Source organism: Mustelus asterias, chromosome 15 (assembly GCF_964213995.1).
Source record: "Mustelus asterias chromosome 15, sMusAst1.hap1.1, whole genome shotgun sequence".
Lineage (NCBI taxonomy): Eukaryota > Metazoa > Chordata > Chondrichthyes > Carcharhiniformes > Triakidae > Mustelus > Mustelus asterias.
Genome location: NC_135815.1, coordinates 79,737,054 through 79,764,841, shown reverse-complemented (window position 1 = coordinate 79,764,841; position 27,788 = coordinate 79,737,054). Strand labels below are relative to the sequence as shown.

Here is a 27,788-nt window from a genome sequence, read left to right as displayed (position 1 = left end):
CACAGGACTGAAAGCGGGCTAAAATTGATACTGAGCTAAAGAAGAAGCGACTGAGTGTTTGGTCAAAGAAGTAGGTTTTAAGCCAAATATATGAAGGAGGTGATGGGTGGAAAGATGAAGAGGTTATGGAATTCCAGAGCCTAAGCACCTGGACCATCGCCGATGATAGGATGAAGGAAATGGGGGATGCTCATGAGCAGTGGAGGAACATAGAGACCTCAGAACGTTAGTCATAGAATCTTGCAGGATAAATAAGAGGTCATTTGGCTAGTTGTGCCTGGGCCAGCTGTTAGAAAGAGCTGTCCAAATTAGACCCACACACACCCAACTTTCTCTCCATTACCCTGCAAAGTAATCCTCCTCCAAACGCATGCACAACTGCCTTTTAAAGGTTCCTATGGAATTGACAGGAAATGCATTCTGGACTTTAGCAGCACTTTTGTGATAACATCCTCCTCACTTTCCATCTGTTTCTTTTGACTATTACTTTAAATTTGTGATCTCTAGCTGCCTATCGCCATGTCAGAGGAAGCTATTTCTCCCTGCTCTAACAAAATCTCTCATAATTTGGAATATCTCCATTAGCATCTTCATTGCTCAAAAGTGAATACTCCTAATCTCTCATAGCTGAAGCCTCTCATCCCTGTTCTGACCTGGAAGTCTCCTGTATCTTCTCCAAGGCATTCTCCCCTCCACCTACTCCTTTTAGCAGTTTGTACTGCTCTGCATGATCTTTTTTCATTCTCCCAGCCATCATCAATTTGCAGAGGAGCCTGACCATGCCCTGGAAGCAATATGTTACAGCACAAGCCGTTAAATCATGAACATGTACTTCAGTACCAGCCAGACAAGTATGGAAAGACTCCAAAAACATGTAAAATTGCACTTACAGTCAGATAATATTATCCAGCAACTAACCTGTAATGAACCCAATTAAACAGCAATGGTAAGCGATCCTTCCGGCCTTTTCACGATGTGTTCAGTTGTGCAAGTTTAAGACTGTGCAGACTGGAACGTGGGAGACAAAAATGGAAGCACTGCCATCAAATCTGCATTGCACACTGAACCCACAGTGCCTCCTTCACCCGCGATTGTGTGGTGCATATGTGCAGTCTCCTTGGCCAAGATAGTGCTGGACCAACTTAATGTCAGAAGTGCATGCACGCATCTTTGAGCCAATTTTGAGTTTTAGGAGGCTGACAAACAACTGAAATGGGTACTATAAAGCCCAATTCCTGTGCCAAATGTGCTCAGAACTTGAATACTGGTCTTCCAACATCTTCGCACCCCAAATTATTGGAAGAGGAAGCTCATTGTCTGATAATTAAACACTCTTTTTCTAACCCACAACTGTTCGCTCCTATTTTCCAACCACAACATAATTATTTTGTCTTTCTCTACTCCACAGCACTGTGGTCAATGCACCTTTGAACATTTTGTTCCTTCTGAATTTTAATCCAATGCTCAATTGACTAGACCTCCATCTTCCACCCTCCATAAACCTCAACTCATCCAAAATTCTGCTGCCTGCTTCTGAACTTGCACTAGTCATGTTCACCCATGGTATTGTCCCTCCCTGTGTCTATATTTACTCCAGCCGCACACATTTGTCTGGTTGGAGAGAAATATGCAGTGAGGTTCCTCCAAGAGTCAGTATTAGGAGCAAACAACTTGGGTATAAGCAGTATAATGCTGAACTTTGCGGGTAAGGCATTTGCAAATCAAACTTGCCAATGTATTAAATAGTAATGGCACAGCAGTAGACTTCAGGAAGCCATATAGAGACTGGTGACATGGATCGATATACGGCTGAATTTTGTGCAGATGCATTTTGGGAGGAACAATATGAAAGGCAGTATAATCTAAATTTTACAATTTGAGGAGGGTGCAAAGGCAGAGACACCTATCTGAGAGCATACTTTGTATTCCTACCAACTTGTGTTGCATTACATTTGTATTGTTTGTCAAACTTGGCTATTTCAATGTTCATCTGTTCAACTTCCTATCTTCCACTCAATGAATTTGAGTTCATATAAACTCTGCTGAACATAACTTACAGAAGTCTGGTTAACTTATTACACCTCTGCACATTGTGTTACCATGGCTCCCAGTCCACCAATACCTCCATTTTAAAGCTCTCCCCTTCATGTTGAAGTCCCTCCATCCCTCACCACTTCCTATCTGACTCAGCAGTATGGAATCTGTAGTGAATGTTAAGCGCACTCTCTTTATTCTTTCATATGGTGTGAGCGTCGCTGGCGAGGCCAGCATTTCTTACCCATCCCTAATTGCCCTTGAGGAAATGGTGGTGAGCCACCACTCTGAACTGTTGCAGTTCATGTGGTGTAGGTATACCCACAGTGCTGTTCTGAAGAGAGTTCGAGGATTTTGGCATGGTGACAGTGAAGGAACAAAGATATATTCCAAGCCAGGGTGGTGTGTAAGTTTGGAGGGGAACCTGCAGGTGGTGTTCCCCTACATTTGCTACCCTAGTTCTTCTAGGTGCTAGAGGTTCTGGGTTTGGAAGGTGCTGTCAAAGGAACATTGGTGAGTAGCTCTAATGCATCTAGTAGATGGTACGCAATGCTGCCACTGTACGTCAGTAGTGGAGGGAGTGATGGGGTGCCAATCAAGTGGGCTGCTTTGTCCTGGTTTGAGCTTTTTGAGTGTCATTGGACCTACACTCATCCAGACAAGTGGAGGGTGTTCCATTGTACTCCTGACTTGTGCCTTGCTGATAGCGGACAGAATATGGGGAGTCAAAGGTGAGTTACTTGCCACAGAATTCCCAGCCTCCGACTTGCTCTCATAGCCACTGTATTCACATGGCTGGTTTAGTTGGGTTTGTTGATAGTGGGGGATTTGGTAGTGGTGATGTCATTGAATGTCATGGGGAAATAGTTGGATTTGCTCTGGTTGAAGATGGTCATTACCTGGCACATCTGTGTCACTTGCTACTTATCAGCCCAGGCCTACATGTTGTCCTGGTCTTGCTGCAAATGAACAGTTTGAGAACTGCCTTCTCTGAAGTCAGGAGTGCAAATGATGTGATGTTCTCTGAGCTCAGCACTGTAAACATTGCGAGCTCGTTGACCTCGGTGTTCCCTGAACATTCTCAATCAGTGCTGTGAGTCTTAAGTCTTTAACTCAGGAGTGTGGGCTCTGTCTCTTCTTTGCAGTATTAGCACTGTGAGCTTTGGGACTTTCCTGACAATCCCTGGATCAAATTATGATGTGGAGATGCCGGCGTTGGACTGGGGTAAGCACAGCAAGAAATCTCACAACACCAGGTTAAAGTCGTGGACTCTGTGTTGTCGTGTGTCGTGGAGGCCGCCTTGGAGAACGCTACGCCAAATGCCCGTGACCGCTGTCATGCCTCTGATCTTCGGGTAAGCGTTCTCCATGGCAGCCTTCACGACACACGACAACGCAGAGTCGCTGAGCAGAGACTGATAGCCAAGTTTCGGATACATGAGGATGGCCTCAACCAGGATTTTGGGTTCATGTCACACTATCTGTAACTCCCACGACTTGCCTGGGCTTGCAAAATCTCTCTAACTGTCCTGGCTGGAGACAATACACATCTCTTTAACCTGTGCTTAACCCTCTCTCCACTCACATTGTCTGTACCTTTAAGACTTGATTACCTGTAAAGACTCGCATTCCAACCATTATTTTGTAAATTGAGTTTGTGTCTTTATATGCCCTGTTTGTGAACAGAACTCCCACTCACCTGATGAAGGGGCGGCGCTCTGAAAGCTTGTGGCTTGTGCTACCATATAAACCTTTTGGACTTTAACCTGGTGTTGTGAGACTTCTTACTGGAAGTTACACAGAGTAGAGACCTTGGATTACTCTCTGGCAGGGAGGATCATATTTCAGCAAACTGTTGGGTGTGACGTGTCCTCCAAGGGGATCAGTCAGAAATCTAATTCAACTCATTTGCAGTGCAAATAAGCACTGCTGGTTTTGGCCAGGAACCAGACTATAGCTGATAAACCAGTATGACCAGTGTGACAGACACAAGTTGCGAAGGGGCATTGAGGATGGGCTGTATGCTTGACAGGATTATTTTTAAAAAAATAAACAGCTGAATAACAGATTAGAACATAGTCAGAAGTCTCTCAACACCAGGTTAAAGTCCAACAGGTTTATTTGGAATCACGAGCTTTCGGAGCACTGCTCCTTCCTCAGGGGAGTCCGGACTCACAAGTAACAATGGCAGGACAGGTGTCATGTTACAGCTGTGGAATGTGGGAGCTTTTGGTTGCCAAAAAAATCCAGGACAAACATGCCTGCAGAAAGTGTAAGGGGCTAGAGTAATTTCGGATCCGGGTTATTGATCTGGAAGCTGAATTGCAGACAATGTGCAACACAAGGGAAGGGGAGAAATATCTGGACACTTTGTTCCAGAAGAAGGGACCCACCTCTTAGAAGATGATCATCTGTTTTGGTCAGCAGTGAGGGTCAAGGGGATGTGTCTGTGAGTGAGGCAGTTAAGAGACCGAGCAGACAGCAGTGGAGGAACCTCAGGCTTGGCAATTGTTAAATAGGTTTGAGGTGCTCACAACCTGTGTGGATGGAAGTGAGATCTGCAAGGTGGATGAGCAGGCTGGCCATAGCACCATGATAGATGAAGCCATTTAAGCAGGAGGGCAAACGGGAATGAAGTTATAGTAGAGGACAGTATAGTGACGGTGATTAACACTGTTTTTTGCAGCAAAGAGTGAGAGCCAGATGGCGGTGTAGCCTGCCCATTGCCAGGGTGGGACATCTGCACCGAGCTGGAGGGGAATGTGCAGTGGGAGGGGGAGGATCCAATTGCTGTGGTCCACGTAGGTACATAAAATTTGAAAGTCAGATTGGCAGTAGTAGCCTGGGTAAGGAGTTCATAGCATGATTTTGAGAGTTTCTTAAGCAATTCTGGAACAAACCAGAGAGCAGGTTATTTTAGACTTGGTATTGTGTAATGTGACAGGATTAATTAATGACGTCAGAGTAAAGACACTCCTTGGTAGCAGCAACTACAATATGATTGAACTTTACATCCAGTTTGAGAGGGAGTTGAGTGGGTCTAAGACTATTTTAAACTTAAAGAAGGGGGAAACTATATGGACATGAATGCTTGCTAGCTTAAGTGAACTGGGATACTAGGCTGGGGATTAGATCAATAGAGAAGCAGTGGCTGACGTGTAGGAAGATCTTTCAGGATACTCAGAATAGGTATATTTCTACTGTAAAGAAACTTTCTAAGAGGAGGATCCACCATCCATGGTTAATTAAATAAGTTAAGGAAAGCCATCAAGCTTAAGGAAAATGCATAAAACTGCAAAGATGAGTGACAGGTCAAATGATTGGTTACAACATAAAGAATGGCAAAGAATGACTGAAAGGTTAATCAGGAGAAAGAAGTCACGATATGAGAGGAAGCTAGCTATAAATGTAAAAATGGATAGCAAAGTGATTCTATAGCTAATTAGGAAAAGAGTAAGTAAAGTGAGTGTCGGTGCTCAAAAGAGTGACGATGGGGGAATTAATAGTACACAATAAGGAAATGGTGGATTAAAATGAACAAATATTTTGCTTCTGTCTTCACTATAGAGGATACAAAAACATTCCAGTAATAGCTATAAATTAGGAGGTGGAGGGGAGAGAGGAACTTACCAAACTTACAATCCCTAAGGAACTGGTACTGAGCAAACTGATGGAGCTGCAGGCTGACAAGTCTCTGGGTCCTGATGGACTTAATTCTCGGGTCTTAAAAGAGGTGATTAATGAGGTAATAGGTGCATTGGTGTTAATTTTCCAAATTTCCCTAGATTCTGGAAAAGGTCTATTAGACTGGAAAACACAAATATAACTCCTTTTTTCCAGAAGGGTGGGTGGCAGAACACGTGAAATTATAGGTGAAGATGTTAGAATCAGTCATTAAGGAGATTATAGTTGGGCACTTAGGAAAATCTCAAGGTCATTGGGAAGAGTCAACATGGTTTGTAAAAGATCAATCAGGTTTAATCAATTTATTGGAGTTCTTTGAAGGAGTAACATGAGCTATGAATAAAAGGAAGGTCTGTAGATGTACTGTACATGGATTTCCATAAGGCATTTAAGGTACCACTTCAAAGGTTATTGTGGAAAATAAAAGCTCATGATGTTGTGGGGGGGGGCGGGTAGTGGTAACATTAGCATGAAGATGGCTGGCTGGCAGAAATCTAAGTATGCATAAGATGTGATTAGTGGAGTCCTTGAGTCTGCACTGGGGCCTCAACTTCTTACAATTTATATCAGTGACTTAGATGAGGGGAGTAAAAACATTCCCAGTGTGTCCGCCTCCACCACCTTGCCCGGCAGCGCATTCCAGGCCCCCATCACCCTCTGCGTAAAATACGTCCTTCTGATATCCGTGTTAAACCTCTCTCTCCCCCCCCCCCCCCCCCCCTCACCTTGAACCTATGACCCCTCGTGAACATCACCACCGACCTGGGGAAAAGCTTCCCACCATTCACCCTATCTATGCCTTTCATAATTTTATACACCTCTATTAGGTCACCCCTCATCCTCCGTCTTTCCAGTGAAAACAACCCCAGTTTACCCAATCTCAGCTAATAACAGCTAATTTTGCTGATGACACAAAGTTAGGTGGGAAAGTATGTTGTGAGGATGATGATGCTTCAGATAAAGAGATAGGTTGAGTGAGGCAAAAATCTAGCAGATGAGGTGTAATGTTGGAAAATGTGAAGTTGTTCACTTTTGCAGGAAGAATAAAAAGCAGAGAGCATCACTAAAATGAAGAATGGCTGCAGAATTCCGAGGCACAGAGAAATCAGATGTTCCAATGTGTTCGTCACAAAATGTTAGCATGCAGGTACAGCAAGGAATTAAGAAGGCTCATGAAATGCTTTCCTTTACTATGAGAGGAATTGAACATGAAAGAGAGGATGTTATGCTTCAGTTATGCAGGACATTGGTGAGACCACATCTTGAATACTGTGTGCAGTTTTGGTCTCCTTATTTAAGGAAGGATGTAAATGCATTGGAAGTGATTCAGAGAAGGTTTACTGGATTGATACTTGGAATGAGTGTGTTGTTTTATGAGGAAAGGGGAGGTTATGTCTCACAAGTCTGTTAGAGTTCTTTGAGGAGGTAACAGGAAAGTTAGATATAGGAGAACCAGTGGACATGATTTATTTAGATTTCCAAAAGACTTTTGACAAGGTGCCGCCTAGGAGACTGTTAAATAAGTTAAGAGCCCATGGTGTTAATGGTAAGATCCTGGCAAGGATAGAGGACTGGCTGACTGGCAGAAGGTGGGGATAAAGGGGTCTTTTTCAGGATGGCAGCCGATGACTGGTGGTGTGCCTCAGGAGTCGGTGCTGGGACCACAACTTTTTGCAATATACATTAACGATTTGGAAGAAGGAACTGAAGGCACTGTTGCTAAGTTTTCAGATGATACAAAAATATGTAGAGGGACAGGTAGTATTGAGGAAGGGGGGGTGCTGTAGAAGGACTTGGACAGGTTAGGAGAGTGGGCAAAGAAGTGGCAGATGGAATACAATGTGGAAAAGTGTGAGGTTATACACTTTGGAAGGAGGAATGGAGGCAGAGACTATTTTCTAAATGGGGAAATGCTTAGGAAATCAGAAACACAAAGGGACATATGGGACATTTGCATATGGTATGCTTGCCTTTATAGGACGGGGTATAGAGTATAAAAGCTGGAATCTGATGATGCAGCTGTATAGAACGCTGGTTCGGCCACATTTGGAGTGCTGCATCCAGTTCTGGTCGCCGCACTACCAGAAGGATGTGGAGGTGTTAGAGAGAGTGCAGAGAAGGTTTACCAGGATGTTGCCTGGTATGGAGGGTCTTAGCTATGAGGAGAGATTGGGTAAACTGGGGTTGTTCTCCCTGGAAAGACGGAGAATGAGGGGAGATCTAATAGAGGTGTACAAGATTATGAAGGGGATAGATAGGGTGAATGGTGGGAAGCTTTTTCCCAGATCAGAAGTGACGATCATGAGGGGTCACGGGCTCAAGGTGAGAGGGGCGAAGTATAACTCAGATATGAAAGGGATGTTTTTTACACAGAGGGTGGTGGAGGCAGACACACTGACATCGTTTAAGAATTACCTGGATAGTCACATGAGCAGCCTGGGAATGGAGGGATACAAACGAATGGTCTAGTTGGACCAAGGAGCGGCACAGGCTTGGAGGGCCAAAGGGCCTGTTTCTTGTGCTGTACTATTCTTAGCTCTTTGGACTTGGGAGTCCCTGTTCAAGATTCTCTTAAGGTTAACGTGCAGGTTCAGTCGGCAGTTAGGAAGACAAATGCATTGTTAACGTTCATGTCGAGAGAGCTGGAATATAAGAGCAGGGATGTACTTCTGAGGCTGTATAAGGCTCTGGTCAGACCCCATTTGGAGTATTGTGAGCAGTTTTGGGCCCTGTATCTAAGGAAGGATGTACTGGCCTTGGAAAGGGTCCAGAAGAGGCTCACAAGAATGATTCCTGGAATGAAGAGCTTGTCGTATGAGGAACAGTTGAGGACTCTGGGTTTGTACTTATTGGAGTTTAGAAGGATGAGGGGGGATCTTATTGAAATCATAGAATACTTCACCAGTTCACACATATATATCATAGAAATCATAGAAACCCTACAGTGTAGAAGGAGGCCATTCGGCCCATCGAGTCTGCACCGACCACAATCCCACCCCGGCCCTACCCCCACATATTTACCCGCTAATCCCACTAACCTACGCATCACAGTACTCTAAGGGGCAATTTTGTTAACCTGGCCAATCAACCTAACCCGCACATCTTTGGACTGTGGGAGGAAACCGGAGCAACCGGAGAAAACCCACGCAGACACGAGGAGAATGTGCAAACTCCACACAGACAGTGACCCGAGCCGGGAATCGAACCCGGGACCCTGGAGCTGTGAAGCAGCAGTGCTAACCACTGTGCTACCGTGCCGCCCTAACTTACAGGATACTATGAGGCCTGGATAGAATGGACATGGAGTGGATGTTTCCACTAGTAGGAAAAACTAGAACCAGAGGGCACAACCGCAGGCTGAAGGGACAATCCTTTAAAAGAGAGATGAGGAGGAATTTCTTCAGCCAGAGAGTGGTGAATCTGTGGAACCCTTTGCCGCAGAAGGCTGTGGAGGCCAGGTCATTGAGTGTCTTTAAGACAGATTGATAGGTTCTTGATCAATAAGGGGATCAGGGGTTATGGGGAAAAGGCAGGAGAATGGGGATGAGAAAAATATCAGCCATGATTGAATGGCGGAGCAGACTTGATGGGCTGAGTGGCCTAATTCTGCTCCTATGTTTTATGGTCTTATGGAAAGGTTGGACAAATTGAGCTTGTTTCCATTGGAATTTAGAAGAATGAGGGATATTAGGTCCTGAACAGTCTTGACAAGGTTTCCTCTTGTGGGTGAGGGAGGACCCAGAACTAGGGGGCACTGTTGTAAAATTAGGAGTCGCCCTTTTTGGACACGCATGAGAATTTTTTTTCTGAAGGTTTTGTGACTTTGGAACTTAGAAGGTGATGGAGGCAGGGTCATTGAACATTTTTAATGTGGAGCTAGATAGATTCTTGTTAGGCAAGGGAATCAAGGGTTATCAGGAAAGATGGGAATGTGGACTTCAATTAGCTATGATCTTATTGAATAGTGGGACAGGCTCAAGGGGCCAAATGGCTTAGTTTTGCTCCTATTTTGTATGTTTATACATTCAGAAGATTACGGTCTTGGCTAAAGATTTAACTTATTTAAGCAACACTGACAGAACTCATAAAACCAAGTTGAACATTTGTCTTCTGGTCAATTACTCTGATCTTGTTCTGCCAATTCTCAGTTATATCTGACATTTATTTGAAATGCTTTTAAAACCTGCTTCCATCTAGGTTCATGATCTGCTTGCCTTTGAATTATTTGTTGATTATCCATTGCTGTCCCATTTTATGCACCTTATTTGAAAATTGTGCCCAGCAAGGTTGCAGTTGCAACTGCTGGCTTGCAGTTTGTTGATCTAAAATCAGTATGCCCATTGTTTAAATCCCTTTGAGTACAACCTCGGATTTTTGCCAAGAAAAACTGAACAAATTTAATTAGTTTTCAGTAAGGTTTGCATTTATATCACATCTCACTCTACCTCAGGGCATCCCAGTACTTTACAGCGAATGAAATACTTCTGAAATATTGTTACTGTTGTAACATAGGGAAACCATGGCAACCAATTTGCACTCACCAAGGTCCCATGACCAGCGATATGATAATGACCCGATTTTAAAAAGAATGCTGGTTGAAAAATAAATATTGACCAGGAGTGGGGGCGAACCTCCCTGTTCTTCATCAGAATGGTGCCATAAACTATTTAATAGACTAGTGTCCCAGTCACACAAAAGGTGTTTCCTCAAAGTGGTTCGAGAGTTAATTATTTACCTTGTGTATGCAGTCCCCTTTTAATTTGAGTGGATCAATTTGAAAATTACCTAACAGACAAACTTTGGTCTTAAACAAGATAAAGGTTAGTTTATTATAAAAACTACTGTTGAAAGTTATTTAAATAAAAGTGATTAAAGGCAGATAAAGATTAAAAGCAGACAAAAATAGAAAGATATTGAAAAATTAGATTTCAAATCAGACCCTGTGAGATATCATTGTGGGCCAGTTGCTTCAGTTCCTTCTTTCTGAATTGAAGGATTTGAAAATTGATATTCGATTTCGCAATGGCTTCTGCTATCGACAGTTTGGAGATTTGTCTTTGCAGCTGTACTCAACAGGTCAGCAGGTTTTTGGGAGAGAGAAGATTTCCTATTCCTCATTAATTCTGTGGTTACAGCACTTGCAGATTGCCTGGACTCTTTTTGGCAGATCGCCAGTTAAGTTCCTAATATCTTCCTCTTTGTCCTCCTTCGGCCAAGAACCCTCTCTGAAATTATCTCTCAGAGTTCATCCTGAGGTTCTGCACACAAAATGACTGTTCTCAAACAGATTTTATACAGCTCCAAAATTTAAAATGGCTGCTGTTAATTTTGATGAAGCATTGTTCCACCAGTCAAAGAAGCTAATTATATTAAAATATTTTGAAGTATCTTCCTGTCTCCTGTTCCCTCAGCAGTGCAATGGTTTTTATTTAGCACTTTGTAGAATTAAATGGACATCCCTGGAGTGGCCTTAGCATTTCTTAATGACTCTTCATAGCCAGCTTTAGAGAGATGAACCTGACAGTGTTTGAATAAACACCAGAAGGTGTCATGTCATCTGTTCATACTTCCCATTTTGTAAATGGCTTTCAAACTCAATGTAAAGGTTTGAAAATGGAAATATGCTTTTAAAGCAGTTGTCCTTAAAACTTTTAATATCATAACTGTATACCTGTAACTTTAGTCATTATATTTGACATTTTGATTATTCATTTCCCAGAATTCTGCAGAAGTTTTACTCTAAACTTGTTTTCCAGTTTTGTTTGTCCATATAATCCATACAATCCTGACCCAGTCAAAAGCTCAGCTGATGTCTAAGGCTGTAACAAATTGTTTTTTTTAACAGGAGAATACAGGAAAGGACAGAGTATTGATCACATTATTTTTTCTCAACACAGATCAAGTTGAATGGAAATGTTTCGATAAGATAGTCAGTCCATAACAACATTTTTAATATGTTTACTATCGTTCAACTATGAAGAGCCTAACTTCATCGTCCAAACTGGAATAGGCCTTTGTTTAAAGGCTGTTCTTGTTGATTAGAAGTGCAGAATGGAAAAATTATATTTGGGCTGGAATTTAGCACCGTCTTAGTGACAAGAGTTTGAATAGTCTGGCTTTGTGTGAAATACTGTATATTAAGAATTTTCTAATTAATGCATTTTGAATTTGGATAATTGTTTTTAGTAGCACTTTTGTGTAATGATAATATTGCCCCAGAAATGAATATCCTGGCATTTTCATCTAGTTCAGAATCTGAGTTCACAAGTATGCAAATACTGAAAATTTTATACTCTAGTTCCTATCTGCTCAGAGAAACTGCACAAGTGAGCCTTGTAAATTATCTTTGCGTTCCCCTCCAAGTCTCTCATTGTCCTGACTTGGGCATATTTCACGATTCTTTCATTGTCACGGGGACAAAATCCCAGAACTACGTAACCTAACAGCACTCTGGAGAGCACCTTCAACACATGGGCTTCATCAGTTCAAGAAGGCCACCACAACCTTTCAGGTTCAACTAACAATGAACAATAAATGCTGCCTTTTCAGATCATCTGAATGCTCACATCATAGGGACAATATTTTTTTAAATTCTGTAATATTAAAGCATTGATTTAAAGTATGAAGACTGCAAAGTAATTATGTAAAGTTACTCAGAAACACGACATCCTTATTGAAAAGCCAGACCTGAACCACCAGAATTTCTAATCACAAATGAAATACGTTAGTTAAGGAAATGAAAGTGTTCCGCTATGTGGAAAATGTCTGGATACTAAACGTCACTCTCTGGAATTGGGTTTAATTTTTATACTGAGATACTAAATTTTATGACTCAATTAATAGGCAAGAATAGTGTATGCATTCTATCCAAACAACATAAATTAATGTTTATAGATGTTTAATTGCCACTGAAACTTCTCTATCAGAATTACATTCTTTGTAACTGAGGTTTGTTTAACATTGGATACATATTTGTGTGTTACAGGCTATGAAAGGTATTCAGGAGTTACTGGACATTGCCAAAGAGTCAGTTCCAAGAGACCTTTGGGCAAGCACACCTTTAGTACTAAAAGCTACTGCTGGGTTACGCCTGTTGCCAGGAGTAAAAGCCCAACATTTGTTGGATAAGGTAATTCCAATGAAGTAACCGTCTTACGTTATTTACTAACATGAAAACAAATCAGTGATTTCAAGAATTTACATAATAAATTTGTATAGCTTGTTTTGGAGAAATCATAGAAATCATAGAAACCCTACAGTGCAGAAGGAGGCCATTCGGCCCATCGAGTCTGCACCGACCACAATCCCACCCAGGCCCTACCCCCACACATTTTACCCACTAATCCCTCTAACCTACACATCTCAGGACACTAAGGGACAATTTTTAACCTGGCCAATCAACCTAACCCACACATCTTTGGACTGTGGGAGGAAACCGGAGCACCCGGAGGAAACCCAATGAATGATATGCAACTAGAATCATGACTTTAGGTGTTGTAACCCTTAAGCATTACTCCCACAAATTAATTCTTTTTGTACTTCATTAATTCCCAAAATGGGGTTCGAATTCTGCCATGTTTGAAAGTGGAATTTGAATTCCGTAAAAAAAAAAACCTGGAACCAAGAATCTACTGATGACCGTGGAACCATTGTCGGAAAAACCCATCTGGTTTACTAGTGTCCTTTAGGGAAGGAAATCTGCCATCCTTACCTGGTCTGACCTACATGTGACTCCAGAGCCACAGCAATCTGGTTGACTCTCAACAGCCCTTTGAACAAGCGCATTTAGGGATGGGCAATAAATGTTGTGGAGATGCCGGCGTTGGACTGGGGTGCGCACAGTAAGAAGTCTCGCAACACCAGGTTAAAGTCCAACAGGTTTATTTGGTAGCACAAGCCACAAGCTTTCGGAGCGCTGCCCCTTCATCAGGTGAGTGGGATTTCAGTTCACAAACAGGGCATATAAAAACACAAACTCAATTTATAAAATAATGGTTGAAATGCGAGTCTTTACCGGTAATCAAGTCTTAAAGGTACAGACAATGTGAGTGGAGAGAGGGTTAAGCACAGGTTAAAGAGATGTGTATTGTCTCCAGCCAGGACAGTTAGTGAGATTTTGCAAGCCCAGGAAAGTCGTGGGGGTTACAGATAGTGTGACATGAACCCAAGATCCCGGTTGAGGCCGTCCTCATGTGTGCGGAACTTGGCTATCAGTTTCTGCTCAGCGACTCCGCATTGTCGTGTGTCGTGAAGGCCGCCTTGGAGAACGCTTACCCGAAGATCAGAGGCTGAATGCCCGTGACCGCTGAAGTGCTCCCCAACAGGAAGAGAACACTCTTGCCTGGTGATTGTCGAGCGGTGTTCATTCATCCGTTGTCGTAGCGTCTGCTTGGTCTCCCCAATGTACCATGCCTCGGGACATCCTTTCCTGCAGCGTATCAGGTAAACAACATTGGCCGAGTTGCAAGTGTATGTACCGTGTACCTGGTGGATTGTGTTCTCACGTGAGATGATGGCATCCGTGTCGATGATCCGGCATGTCTTGCAGAGGTTGCTATGACAGGGTTGTGTGGTGTCGTGGTCACTGTTCTCCTGAAGGCTGGGTAGTTTGCTGCGGACAATGGTCTGTTTGAGGTTGTGCGGTTGTTTGAAGGCAAGAAGTGGGGGTGTGGGGATGGCCTTGGCGAGATGTTCATCTTCATCAATGACATGCTGAAGGCTCTGGAGGAGATGCCGTAGCTTCTCCGCTCCGGGGAAGTACTGGACGACGAAGGGTACTCTGTCCGCCATGTCCTGTGTTTGTCTTCTGAGGAAGTTGGTGCGGTTTTTCACTGTGGCGTGTCGGAACTGTCGATCGATGAGTCGAGTGCCATATCCTGTTCTTATGAGGGCATCTTTCTGCGTCTGGAGGTGTCTGCTGCGATCCTCCTCATCTGAGCAGATCCTGTGTATACGGAGGGCTTGTCCGTAGAGGATGGCTTCTTTAATGTGTTTAGGGTGGAAGCTGGAGAAGTGGAGCATCGTGAGGTTATCTGTGGGCTTGCCTTCTTATTGCCTTCAAACAACCGCACAACCTCAAACAGACCATTGTCCGCAGCAAACTACCCAGCCTTCAGGAGAACAGTGACCACGACACCACACAACCCTGCCACAGCAACCTCTGCAAGACGTGCCAGATCATCGACACGGATGCCATCATCTCACATGAGAACACCATCCACCAGGTACACAGTACATACACTTGCAACTCGGCCAACGTTGTCTACCTGATATGCTGCAGGAAAGGATGTCCTGAGGCATGGTACACTGGGGAAACCATGCAGACGCTACGACAATGGATGAATGAACACCGCTCGACAATCACCAGGCATGAGTGTTCTCTTCCTGTTGGGGAACACTTCAGCAGTCACGAGCATTCGGCCTCTGATCTTCAGTAAGCGTTCTCCAAGGCGGCCTTCATGACACACGACAACGCAGAGGCGCTGAGCAGAGATTGATAGCTAAGTTCCGCACACATGAGATCGGCCTCAACTGGGATCTTGGGTTCATGTCACACTATCTGTGACTTGCCTGGGCTTGCAAAATCTCACTAACTGTCCTGGCTGGACACAATACACATCTCTTTAACCTGTGCTTAAGCCTCTCTCCACTCACATTGTCTGTACCTTTAAGCCTTGATTACCTGTAAAGATTCGCATTCCAACCATTATTTTGTAAATTGAGTTTGTGTCTTTATATGCCCTGTTTGTGAACAGAACTCCCATTCACCCGATGAAGGAGCTGCGCTCCGAAAGCTTGTGGCTTTTGCTACCAAATAAACCTGTTGGACTTTAACCTGGTGTGAGACTTCTTACAACAAATGTTGGCCAGCCAGCGACTCCCATGTTCCAAGAATTAATAACAAAAGGATACCCTGAGCCTTGCTCTCAGCTACGTTAAGCTGACTGTGGGATGAGCAAGAGACCTGCCTGTGTGACTCAGCAGCTTGTTTTTCTTTCCCAGAGTGAAAAAGGCATGACATTTAGGTTCTGGAGTTCCATGAAGGTTTGGGCAAAACTGGGTAGTTTGGTATGTGGGAAATTCACCCCAAGTCTGAAGCCATATTTCAGCGTAACATCATGCTATATTAATGTTATCATTTTGTGTATCTATGGCATATTGGTGAAGAGTCAGACAATTCAAGAGAATTACACAATGTGAAAGTGTTCCTGTGCTTTTTGTTGTGTCACTCTCTCCATCTTGATGTTCCACCTTTTCTCAGATCCAGCTGTATGACTGTCCCACACTTTTCACTTTGTGTCTATTTCCCTCTGTCTGATTTTTACCTGAGCAAACGTAAGGCAAACCAACCTATTTGCTGAATGTCTTTATATGAAAAAAGCTTTTTAGTCATGTTTGAGTAAAGTAATTGTTTCCTTCTCATTCTTTAAGTCTCTCTTCTTGCTGTCTCCATGAGACTCTCAAGTATGCCCCTTTGTTGATGCACGCCATCACCTCCATGGTTTAAAATTTAGGGGATGCAGCAAGCTGGGAGGTCAAATACTGAGCAGGGTGAATTTCTTGAAAAGATACTGTAATAAAGGTGATATGCTGGTGGGACTAATGGGTGGGTCAAGGTGTCTAAAATTAGGAGGCTGTACCGAGGAGTAATCGTGGGTATATAGTGTGTAGGAAAGCTGAGGTCTGGGTTGAGATTATTCATCTTTCTCATTATACAAGGTGTATTCTAAAATAGCCCCTTCCCTGGATGGTTCTACAACATATTATTCTAGGAAACTGTTTGGAATACATTGCATGAACTTGCCTTTGAGACTACCTTAAGACTATAAGATATATGAGCAGAATTAGGCCATTCGGCCCATCGAGTCTGCTATGCCATTCAATCATGGCTGATGGGTTTCTCAACCCCATTCTCCCACCTTTTCCCCATAACCTTTGATCCCCTTACCAATCAAGAAGCTACCTATCTCTGTCTTAAATACACTCAATGACCTGGCCTCTACAGTCACTGGTGATTTTACCCAGTGTCCATGAAAATTAAATTCCTCCACGATTATTGCATTGACTTTGTTTAAGATCGTCTCATTTCTTGATTTGATACTCTATCCATGAGTGTAGCTACATTTTGGGGGCATATGAACTCATCGTACTAGTGTTTGCTGAGTCTTACTGTTCTTATTTCCACCCATATTGATTTGACTTGCTGATCTATTGTTTTTGCTGCACTCTGATCACGACTCTTGCACTCTGTGCAAGCCAACCCAGCAGTCAGTCACCCTAACTATATTGAAATCCTTCGTATCCCATTCCTACAAAATAAAAAGGCTGTAATTTTGGCAATGCAAATTACGTTTATTAGCCTCTGAAGGAAGGGATCCGTGAGTTAAGGGCTTTAGTGATTAGCTGCTATCCATGTTATAAAATAGAACCCAGTATCAGCAAAACTAAACTCAAAAACCTGAGCACTAACCAAGTACTCGGCATGGTGCCCCAGGTTCTGTACAAGAGCACTGCTCCCTGAGCAAACGTTCTTCAGCCATTTGCAGCACTGCTCAAACAACCATAATAAGAATATTTTTCAGAACATTGGAAACTTTTTTTTTTAATTTTCAGTTGTTGGAAATTCCAAATAGGGAGCTCAAAGGAATGTGATTTTGAGCAATTCGGAACAATTAAGTTTATGTTTTTAAGTTTGTCTATTAGTGTCACATGAAGGCTTACATTAACACTGCAATGAAGTTACTGTGAAAATCCCCTAATCGCCACACTCCAGCGCCTGTTTGGGTACACTGAGGGGGAATTTAGCAAGGCCAATGCACCTAACCAGCATGTCTTTCACACCGTGGGAGGAAACCGGAGCACCCGGAGGAAACCTACGCAGACACGGGGAGAATGTACAGACTCCGCACAGACAGTGACCCAAGCCAGGAATCGAACCCAGGTCCCTGGAGCTGTGAGGCAGCAGTGCTAACCACTGTGCCACCATGCTGCCCATTAGTTCCCTTTGGAAGATTTTAAAGACTTTATCATGTTTGAATCTTTGTCCTTCTGTGATTTCTTTTGGAAACTCAACTACCTTTGTTCCTTGAAATCATACTGTACGTACTCACCTCTTCAGTTGTGATTTTGTTGCCGTGTTAGCAATAAAAAGTGTGATGCTGAGGGTTTCAGTCGATTGGTTGTATGTGCAAGAGAATGATGAGCTAAGTACAGTGTTAATATTGAGAAGCTGTTGCAAATCTGGTTCTTCAGGTATTGCAGACCAGATTTGCATTTGTTATAGCTTTAGAAGCATGTTTTTTATAAAGAAAATATCGACAATTAGCACTACTCTCAGGAAACGCATTTTGTAAGTAGGTACAGTAACTGGATTTGCAAAAGTAGAGAGATGATTTTAAGCCAGTGGACAAGTTAGCAGGTAAATATCATAACTATGCTGAAAGACTACCTGTGAACAACGTCATGGGAGATCTCGCATTTTAAATCAGATTTAATTAAAGGACTGCAATTTTTCAGATTGTTGCATAATGCTATAAAATGTGACTTACAGAATTGTTTACTGGTAAGGGCGTAATTGTAACCACCTCCAATCTTTCATGTGTTAACTGTGCAGGTATTCCTCTTACTTAGAATAGGACTTCTTGTATATTATAATTCTGTTTTTTAAAAATTGGGTGACGTGTTGCGATTTCAAAGCACGTTTATACTTTTTTTATATATGTACTGATACCTTGAATTAAATTCTGATTATATTCAACTTTTTATGCTAATGCTTCTATAAGGCTCTACTATAAAAATATGAAACTATACATTGGGGGCGAGCTTAACAAAAAAGAATCCGGTGCCGCTAAGATTGCGAGAGGCGAGAAATCGGGTGCAAACCTGATTTCTCTGCTGTCTCTCGATCGTGCTGACTTGCCCCACCCATCAGCTCACAGGACGCAACGGAAAGCTCGCCCCCATAGTGTATTTCTTAAGTGTAAAAATCCTTCATAATCTGCTTAAAATACAACATATTTGAATCCTTAAAGCTGTTAGAGCTCTTATTATCACAGAGAAAGTATTTGACTTTTGGCACGACTCTCAGGGTATGCTATCTAAATGTATGTGTATACTGGGGTAAATGTCATCTAGTCAGCTGCTGTCTGTTAGCCTTTTGCGTTAGGGAACTTTTTTGAACTGACTATAATTTGGTGTACATAATACCCTGTACTGGGTTTATTTTCTGTCAGTCGTATATCAAAAAAACGAACTAAAATTAGTGAAAAAGATGTTTTAATTAAGTACAGTACATTTACTGAGTCCTTTCTCCCTAGGTTAAAGAAGTCTTTCAGTTGAGCCCTTTCCTTGTAATGAATGGTTGTGTTAGCATCATGGATGGATCTGATGAAGGTAGGATACTGGCTCTTAATCATAACTGTTGCATTTGTACCTAGTCATAAGTCAGGTCTGTGTTAAATACTCCCACAAAGTCAAGTAATGCTATTTTGAGATGTTTTTTCTGCATCTCTTTCTTCCTTTCTAAACAACTGCACTTCAGATGTCACACAGTGATGTGCCACAATAACAAATCTACCTTCTCTCATGATACTCAGCCAGATTCAAACTCCGATCTTATATATCATGAAGAGGGGTAGTGCTGGCTGTTTACTTTGCTGACGGTGATAATCCAGTAATCCATGGTGTGAAAAATGTTACAACCACACCATGTAGAAAATGACAAGTCAATCCTGCTGCTGAATTCAGGGGATCACAAGTTAATCATAGATGAAGAAGGCCAGTTATCTCATCTTTGTTCAAAGTCCTTCCATTCCCAATTGAATGGCTCTTTAATGATAACAGGATTTTTGTGTTTCAAAGGCAATTCTAAGAATTGATTAGTCTTTCTGAAAAAATCTTCATATTGAGTCCTAAATTTACCTTATATTAATAGGATCCCATGGCTCCTTGTCCTACTCATGCAATTTAGTTTAAAGAATTTTAAGATTTATGTCCCATGCCATTATCAATCTTGAATATCTAGCTTGTAAAACTCTAAGATGACCTCTCACTCCAAGTCTGAAAACCCAGGTTTCTGCAATCTTTCCTTGTAGCTCAAACCTCCTCTATAATGCTCACTCTCAGCTGCTGGCCCTGACCCTGATCTGTCTTTTAATGTTGCAGCAACTCACAGGCACTTTCCTTTTAATCCCTGCTCCCCACTGATCTTCTCGCTGTGCTTCCTCATTTCTATCTCCAAAGTAATATATGTTATCTATCAGTTACAGGCTTTCTTTTTTTAAAAAAAAGAAAATAGTCACTTAATAAAGAAAAGTGAGAGAGACACGTAGAGAAAAGTAAGCACGCAGAGGGAAGGAGAGTTTTTGCATCAGGGAAGAAGGACAAGGGAGAAGTTTCATTATTTCAAGTTTCTCAGAACTTATTAAGGTTCCTCTCCCTGGCATTATCTGAGAGTTAAACCCACTGAGCACAAGCCTAGGTTGAAATAAGCCAAATCATTTTACATAGATCTTGGATTAGAGATCAGTGAGATTTACTGGAATGTTACCAGGAATGGGGAAGCTACAGAAGCTGGGGTTTATCACTTTAGAGCGTAGAAGTCGAAGGGGAGGTTTGGTGGAGTTGTTCTGAATCATGAATGGTTTTGGTAGAGTTAACAAGGAGAAGCTGTTTCCACTGATAGAAGGGTCAGTAACTAGAGGATGCAGATTTAAGATAATTGGCAAAAGAGCCAGGTGACAGAGCAGTTTTTTTTGTACAGGTGTCAATATCTTGAATGTACTGTTTGAAAGGATGGTTAAAGGAGATTCAAAAATAGCTTTCAAAAGAGAGTTGGATAAATACTTGAAGGTGAAAATTTTGTAAGAATAAAGGGGAAGGAAAAAGAATGGGGTTAACTGGATAATTTTCAAAAGCCAGCACAAGCACCATGGGTTGAGTGACTTCTGCTTTACTCTTTGATTCTGTATTGTGAGATAAATTCAATGTTCATATTTAAAAACAACCCTTAAAACTTCGTGCATTGAATTTTAGCATCTCAGTGTTAGTTAGTCGCTCTTACAGTGCTTTGCTGATAAACTTCATGTGAAATGTGACACCAAGGGTCTTATTAGTAGATGCTATACTGTTACTGATCATTTATTTTCCCATAACTAGTGCCTTGTAATTGCAGGTATCTCTGCTTGGATTACTGTCAACTTTTTAATAGGTAAGCAACAGTCTGTAGAGAGTTTCAATTGAATGATACAAATGGTTGCTTGTTCTACACAATTGAAATGCACTGAAGTATTAGCACCAGGTTTTAATAACATTTACAAGTAATGTTCAATTTGTTCAATTTCAATGCTTATTGAATGCTTATTTGCTTATTTATATATTCTGAATGCTTATTCAAAGCTTATTTGGCTTATTTCAATGCTGTTCAATTTTACAACAATAATGATAAACCTAATTGCTTCCACCTGCAAATCCCATGACTACACAAGCGATGGCCTTAAAGGACCAGGCCAGATTAGCAGCTCAATTAGCACTAATTTCCATACTATCCATAAACACTGCCACAAGGGACCTACTTGTTTTCTAGTCATAATATATTAAACATACTCTGTATATCATGTGCTCTTTACTTGGGCAACACCATTCCAGTCACACCACCTCTGCATGGCACAATTTCTTTCCACTCACTTCAATTTCCCCTCCATTGTATAAGAATTTTTTTTTTCCCAGTTTCTCCTTTCTACATTTTTGGACCTGTCCCCCTCTCTGGTAAATTATTACCCCAGGGAGTCTCTCCCAATCCCTCCTGGCCCACCCAACCTTACTCTCATGATCTTTTCACTGCCTGGCATCATGCTTGCTGTTTTAGGCAGCTAGTTCCCTGAGATGGAGGCCACATCAAGGTTACTATAAACTCCCCCTTTCCCACCTGAGCTCAACTCTCCTTGGACTCATTCAGCCTTTTGTAACTTCTTATCCGAATGTTCCACTGGACTAAATTGTGCGGATGGTTGTCAATCTTTTGGGCTCAGATTGACTGCTAATGAGTTTGCAGTTTTCAGGAAGGAGAGTGTTTCCTCTTTGCCTTCTGGCAGGAATTTCATAGAATCATAGAATCCCTACAGTGCAGAAGGAGGCCATTCGGCCTATCAAGTCTGCACTGACAACAATCTCACCCATGCCCTATCCCTGTAACCCATGTATTTACCCTGCTAATTTACCCTAACACTAAGGGGCCAATCAACCTATCCTGCACATCTTTGGAGTGTGGGAGGAAACCCACACAGACACTGGGAGAATGTGCAAACTCCACACAGACACCTGAGGCTGTATTTGAACCCAGGTCCCTGGTGCTGTGAGGCAGCAGTGCTAACCACTGTGCCACTCATTTGTTTTTTTTTGACCAGAGAAACGTCCAATAATTATAATTTAATCTCTATCTGATCCCGGACAAACCTTCCCAACCCTGTGAGGAAGTATGGGATAGACCTGATTAACAGACTACTTCAGCCTGCAAGTTACCTGAGAAAAGTATCCATGGAGACTGGCTAGTCTTTTCATAGTTCAATTTTTTTTAATATTGAGAGGCAGTTTATTAAATGATGCATTTATTTATTTTATTTGTTCATGGTGTGTGGGTGTCAATGGCTATGCCAGCATTTATTGCCCATCCCTAATTGTGCTTGAGAAGGTGATGATGGGCTGCCTTTTTAAACTGCTGTAGTCCATATGGTGTAGGTACACCCACAGTGCTGTTCTTTTTAATTCCTTCTTCCATATGATGAACTTTCAGTGTTCATTGTAGCTTATTTTCTTTTAGATAGCCTACAAGGGTCAAAGCACAATACTTCTGGAATACTTGATCTTGGAGGAGGTTCTACCCAGATTACATTTTTGCCTCACAGTGAGGTAAGTTTATTTCCCCCATAAATTAACCCTTTGACAATTTGATTTATCTTTCTTTAATCCTGCCCAGTTTTCTTCCTTTCTCTCCTCTAAAGGTCAGTTCCACGGGCAGTGATTGATATTTTGTACTTAATTTTAAATGGCCCTCGATGGTTGTGGTAAGCTATGATATGGAGATGTCGGCGTTGGACTGGGATAAGCACAGTAAGAAGACTCACAACACCAGGTTAAAGTCCAACAGGTTTATTTGGCAGCACAAGCTTTCGGAGCGCTGCTCCTTCAACGGGTGAATGAGGACTTGTGTTCACAAACAGGGCATATACTGAGACAAACTCAATTTACAAGATAATGGTTGGAATGCGAGTCTTTACAGGTAATCAAGTCTTAAACATACAGACAATGTGAGTGGAGAGAGGGCCAAGCACAGGTTAAAGAGGTGCGTACTGTCTTCAGCCAGGACAGTTAGTGAGATTTTGCAAGCCCAGGCAAGTCGTGGGGGTTACAAATAGTGTGACATGAACCCAAGATCCCGGTTGAGGCCGTCCTCGTGTGCGGAACTTGGCTATCAGTTTCTGCTCAGCGATTCTGCGTTGTCGTGTGTCGTGAAGGCCGCCTTGGAGAACGCTTACCCGAAGATCAGAGGCTGAATGCCCATGACTGCTGAAGTGTTCCCCGACTGGAAGGGAACACCACTGCCTGATGATTGTCGTGCGGTGTTCATTCATCCGTTGTCGTAGCATCTGCATGGTCTCCCCAATGCACCATGCCTCAGGACATCCTTTCCTGTAGCGTATCAGGTAGACATCGTTGGCCGAGTCGCAACAGTATGTACCGTGTATCTGGTGGACGGTGTACTCACGTGAGATGATGGTATCCCTGTCGATGATCCGGCACGTCTTGCAGAGGTTGCTGTGGCAGGGTTGTGTGGTGTCGTGGTCACTGTTCTCCTGAAGGCTGGGTAGTTTGCTGCGGACAATGGTCTGTTTGAGGTTGTGCGGTTGTTTGAAGGCAAGAAGTGGAGGTGTGGGGTGGCCTTGGCGAGATGTTCATCTTCATCGATGACATGTTGGAGGCTCCAGAGAAGATGTTGTAGCTTCTCCACTCCGAGGAAGTACTGGATGACGAAGGGTACTCTGTCCGCCATGTCCCATGTTTGTCTTCTGAGGAGGACGGCGCGGTTTTTCGCTGTGGCACGCCGGAACTGTCGATCGATGAGTCGAGCGCCATATCCTGTTCTCATGAGGGCGTCTTTCAGCATCTATAGGTGTCTGTTGCGATCCTCCTCATCTGAGCAGATCCTGTGTATACGGAGGGCTTGTCCGTAGGGGATGGCTTCTTTAACGTGTTTAGGGTGGAAGCTGGAGAAGTGGAGCACTTCTCCAGCTTCCACCCTAAACACGTTAAAGAAGCCATCCCCTACGGACAAGCTCTCCGTATACACAGGATCTGCTCAAATGAGGAGGATCACAACAGACTACAACTCATCCGCTTCATCCTGGACCACAACGTCTTCACCTTCAACAACCAGTTTTTCATCCAGACGCACGGAACAGCCATGGGGACCAAATTCGCTCCTCAATATGCCAACATCTTTATGCAAAGGTTCGAACAAGGCATCTTCACCGCACAGGATCTTCAACCGATGCTATACGCTAGATACATCGATGACATTTTTTTCCTTTGGATTCATGCTAAACAATCATTGAAACAACTATACGATGACATCAACAAGTTCCATCCCACCATCAGACTCACCATGGACTACTCTCCGGAATCGGTTGCATTCTTGGACACACGCATCTCCATCAAGGACAGTCACCTCAGCACTTCACTGTACCTCAAGCCCACGGATAACCTCACGATGCTCCACTTCTCCAGCTTCCACCCTAAACACGTTAAAGAAATCATCCCCTACGGATAAGCCCTCCGTATACACAGGATCTGCTCAGATGAGGAGGATCGCAACAGACACCTACAGACGCTGAAAGATGCCCTCATAAGAACAGGATATGATGCTCAACTCATCGATCGACAGTTCTGACATGCCACAGCGAAAAACGGCACTGACCTTCTCAGAAGACAAACACGGGACACGGCGGACAGAATACCCTTCGTCGTCCAGTAGTTCCCTGGAGCAGAGAAGCTACGACATCTTCTCCGGAGCCTTCAACATGTCATCGATGAAGACGAACATCTCGCCAAGGCTATCCCCACACCCCACTTCTTGCCTTCAAACAACCGCACAACCTCAAACAGACCATTGTCCGCAGCAAACTACCCAGCCTTCAGGAGAACAGTGACCATGACACCACACAACCCTGCCACAGCAACCTCTGCAAGACATGCCGGACCATCGACAACGGATACCATCATCTCATGCGAGAACACCATCCATACTGTTGCGACTCGGCCAACGTTTTCTACCTGATACGCTGCAGGAAAGGATGTCCTGAGGCATGGTAAATTGGGGAGACCATGCAGACGCTACGACAACAGATGAATGAACACCGCTCGACAATCACCAGGCAGGAGTGTTCCCTTCCAGTCGATGAACACTTCAGCAGTCACGGGCATTCAGCCTCTGATCTTCGGGTAAGCGGCCTTCACGACACACGACAATGCAGAATCGCTGAGCAGAAACTGATAGCCAAGTTCCGCACACATGAGGACGCTCAACCGGGATCTTAGGTTCATGTCTCACTATCTGTAACCCCCACAACTTGCCTGGGCTTGCAAAATCTCACTAACTGTCCTGGCTGGAGACAATACACACCTCTTTAACCTGTGCTTGGCCCTCTCTCCACTCACATTGTCTGTACCTTTAAGATTTGATTACCTGTAAAGACTCGCATTCCAACCATTACCTTGTATATTCAGTTTGTGTCTTTATATGCGCTGTTTGTGAACGCAAGTCCTCACTCACCTGATGAAGGAGCAGCGCTCTGATAGCTTGTGCTGCCAAATAAACTTGTTGGACTTTAACCTGGTGTTGTGAGACTTCTTACTGTGGTAAGCTATCCAGGGCATTACACAGGAGTCTGTCCAATACCGATGCGGTGGTCACTGCATGTGGCCAGCTCCACTACTGGTGACTGAATAAATTAAATTCTGCCGTTATTATTTGGGTGTCTAATGTGTTGGGGAATCAACTGCCACAGTTCCATTCATTTACAATCAAGGCCAATGATTTTTAATGACTTAAAGAAGTCAGGTTTTCTTTTAACTGCATGGCATTTTATGTACTGAATTCTATCCACTCATCCATCAAAATTATTAATCAGTTGCCCTAGCAGAATAGATAAAGGGTTTATGATGAAGGACACAAACTTGGCTTTTACTCCCTAGGAGTTTCGGACATCAATTTGCATTTCGATCGGATGTTCAACATAGTCCCAAGGCACTTGACAGGAGCATTAGCAAACTGACACCGAACCACGTAAAGACATGGTAGGGCAGAATAGAGAGGTTTTAAGTGGTGTCCAAAAGGAGTAGAGTGATGGTGAAGTTTTTGGTGGCAATTGCAGAAGCTGAAGCCTTAGCCATTAATACAAGAAGCCAGAATTGAAAGAGCGCAGAGACCTAAGGGCTGGAAGATTAGAGAAGGTTACAGAAACAAGGGAGGGTCAAGTCCTCAGAGGCATTTGAAAACAAGGCTGAGAATTTTAAATTTGCAACATTGCTATACAAAAAGTGAATGTAAGTCAGTGAGCACAGGGTTGATAGGTGAATGGAACTTTTGGTGCAAGATAGGATATGAGCATACCAGTGGTTATGGGGAAAAGGCGGCAGAATGGGGATGAGAAAAATATCAGCCATGATTGAATGGCAGAGCAGACTCAATGGGCCGAGTGGCCTAATTCTGCTCCTATGTCTTATGGTCTTGTATACAAACATGTGAATTGGAGCAGGAGTAGGCTACTGGTCTCCTTGAGTCTTTTCTGTCATTCTATAAGATCATGGCTGATCTGATTGTAACCTCGACTCCACATCATGCCTATCCCGATAACATTTCATTCCCTTGCTTATCAAAAATCTGTCTAGCTCTGCCTTAAAGGTATTCAAAGACAATGCCTCAGTCGTCTTTTGAGATATCGAATTTTAAAGACTTGCGACACTCTGAGAGGAAATGCTTTTCCTCAACTCTGTCTTAAATGGCTGACCCCTATTTTTCCACAAGAGGCAACATGCTCTCCATATCCACCCTGTCAGCACCCCTTACGATCTTGTGTTTCAGTCAAGTCACCTATTATTCTTCTAAACTCCAGTGGATACAAACCCAGCCTGACCAGTCTTTCCTCATAAGACAACCCACCCATTCCTGATTAACAGTCTAATAAAGCTCCTCTGAACTACTTCCAATGCATTTATATCCTTCCTTAAATGGAGACCAATGTTGCACACAGTACTCCAAATGTGGTCTCACCAATGGCCTGTATAACTGAAGCATAACCTCTCTATTTTTGTATTCAATTGCCCTCACAATAAACAATAATGTTCTATTAGTTTTGCTAATTATTTGCTGTACCTGCATACTAAGCCCTTGAGATTCATGAATAAAAGCAAAAAACTGCAGATGTTGGAAATCGGAAATTGAGTCAATTCTGTTTCTCTCTCCACAAATACTGCCAGACCCAAGTTTTTCCAGAATTTTCTGGGGGGTTTTTAGCAATTCATGCATTGGAACACCTTGATCACTCTGGATATCACAGCTCTGCAACCTGTCACCTTTTTGGATAATATGCTTCTTTTTTGTTCATCTTGTCAAAATTGACATCTTCACATTTTCCCCTCATTATACTCCATTTGCCGGATCTTTGCCCACTCACCTAACCTATCTATTGTAGCCTCCTTGTGTTCTCTTCAGAACTTGCTTTCCTACCTATCTTTGTGACATTGGAAAATTTAGCAACTTTACCTTCAGTCCCTTCATCCAAATCATTTATATAAATCGTAAAAAGACGAGGCCCCAGCACTGATCTCTGTGGCACTCTGAGTTACAGATTGCCAATCTGAAAATGAACCATTTATCCCTGTTTCCTGTTAACCAGCCAATCTTCAGTCCATATCAATATGTTACCTCCTACACTGAGCTTTTACTTTCTGCAATAGCCTTTCATGTGGCACCTTATCAAATGATTTTTGAAAATCTAAGTACGGTACATCCCTTT

The 27,788-nt window shown here is 42.8% G+C and overlaps 1 protein-coding gene across 13 annotated transcripts in view; it reads left to right on the top strand.

The window, feature by feature from the left end:
- entpd6 (ectonucleoside triphosphate diphosphohydrolase 6) overlaps nucleotides 1–27,788 on the top strand; it is a 72,044-nt gene that overhangs the window by 9,522 nt on the left and 34,734 nt on the right. For all 13 annotated transcript variants that reach the window (XM_078230224.1, XM_078230215.1, XM_078230212.1 and 10 more), the window contains 4 exons: nucleotides 12,704–12,847; nucleotides 19,035–19,110; nucleotides 20,891–20,926; nucleotides 22,535–22,623. In XM_078230224.1, coding sequence (XP_078086350.1) covers nucleotides 12,704–12,847; nucleotides 19,035–19,110; nucleotides 20,891–20,926; nucleotides 22,535–22,623 — 345 coding nt within the window. The remainder of the gene's footprint in view (nucleotides 1–12,703; nucleotides 12,848–19,034; nucleotides 19,111–20,890; nucleotides 20,927–22,534; nucleotides 22,624–27,788) is intronic.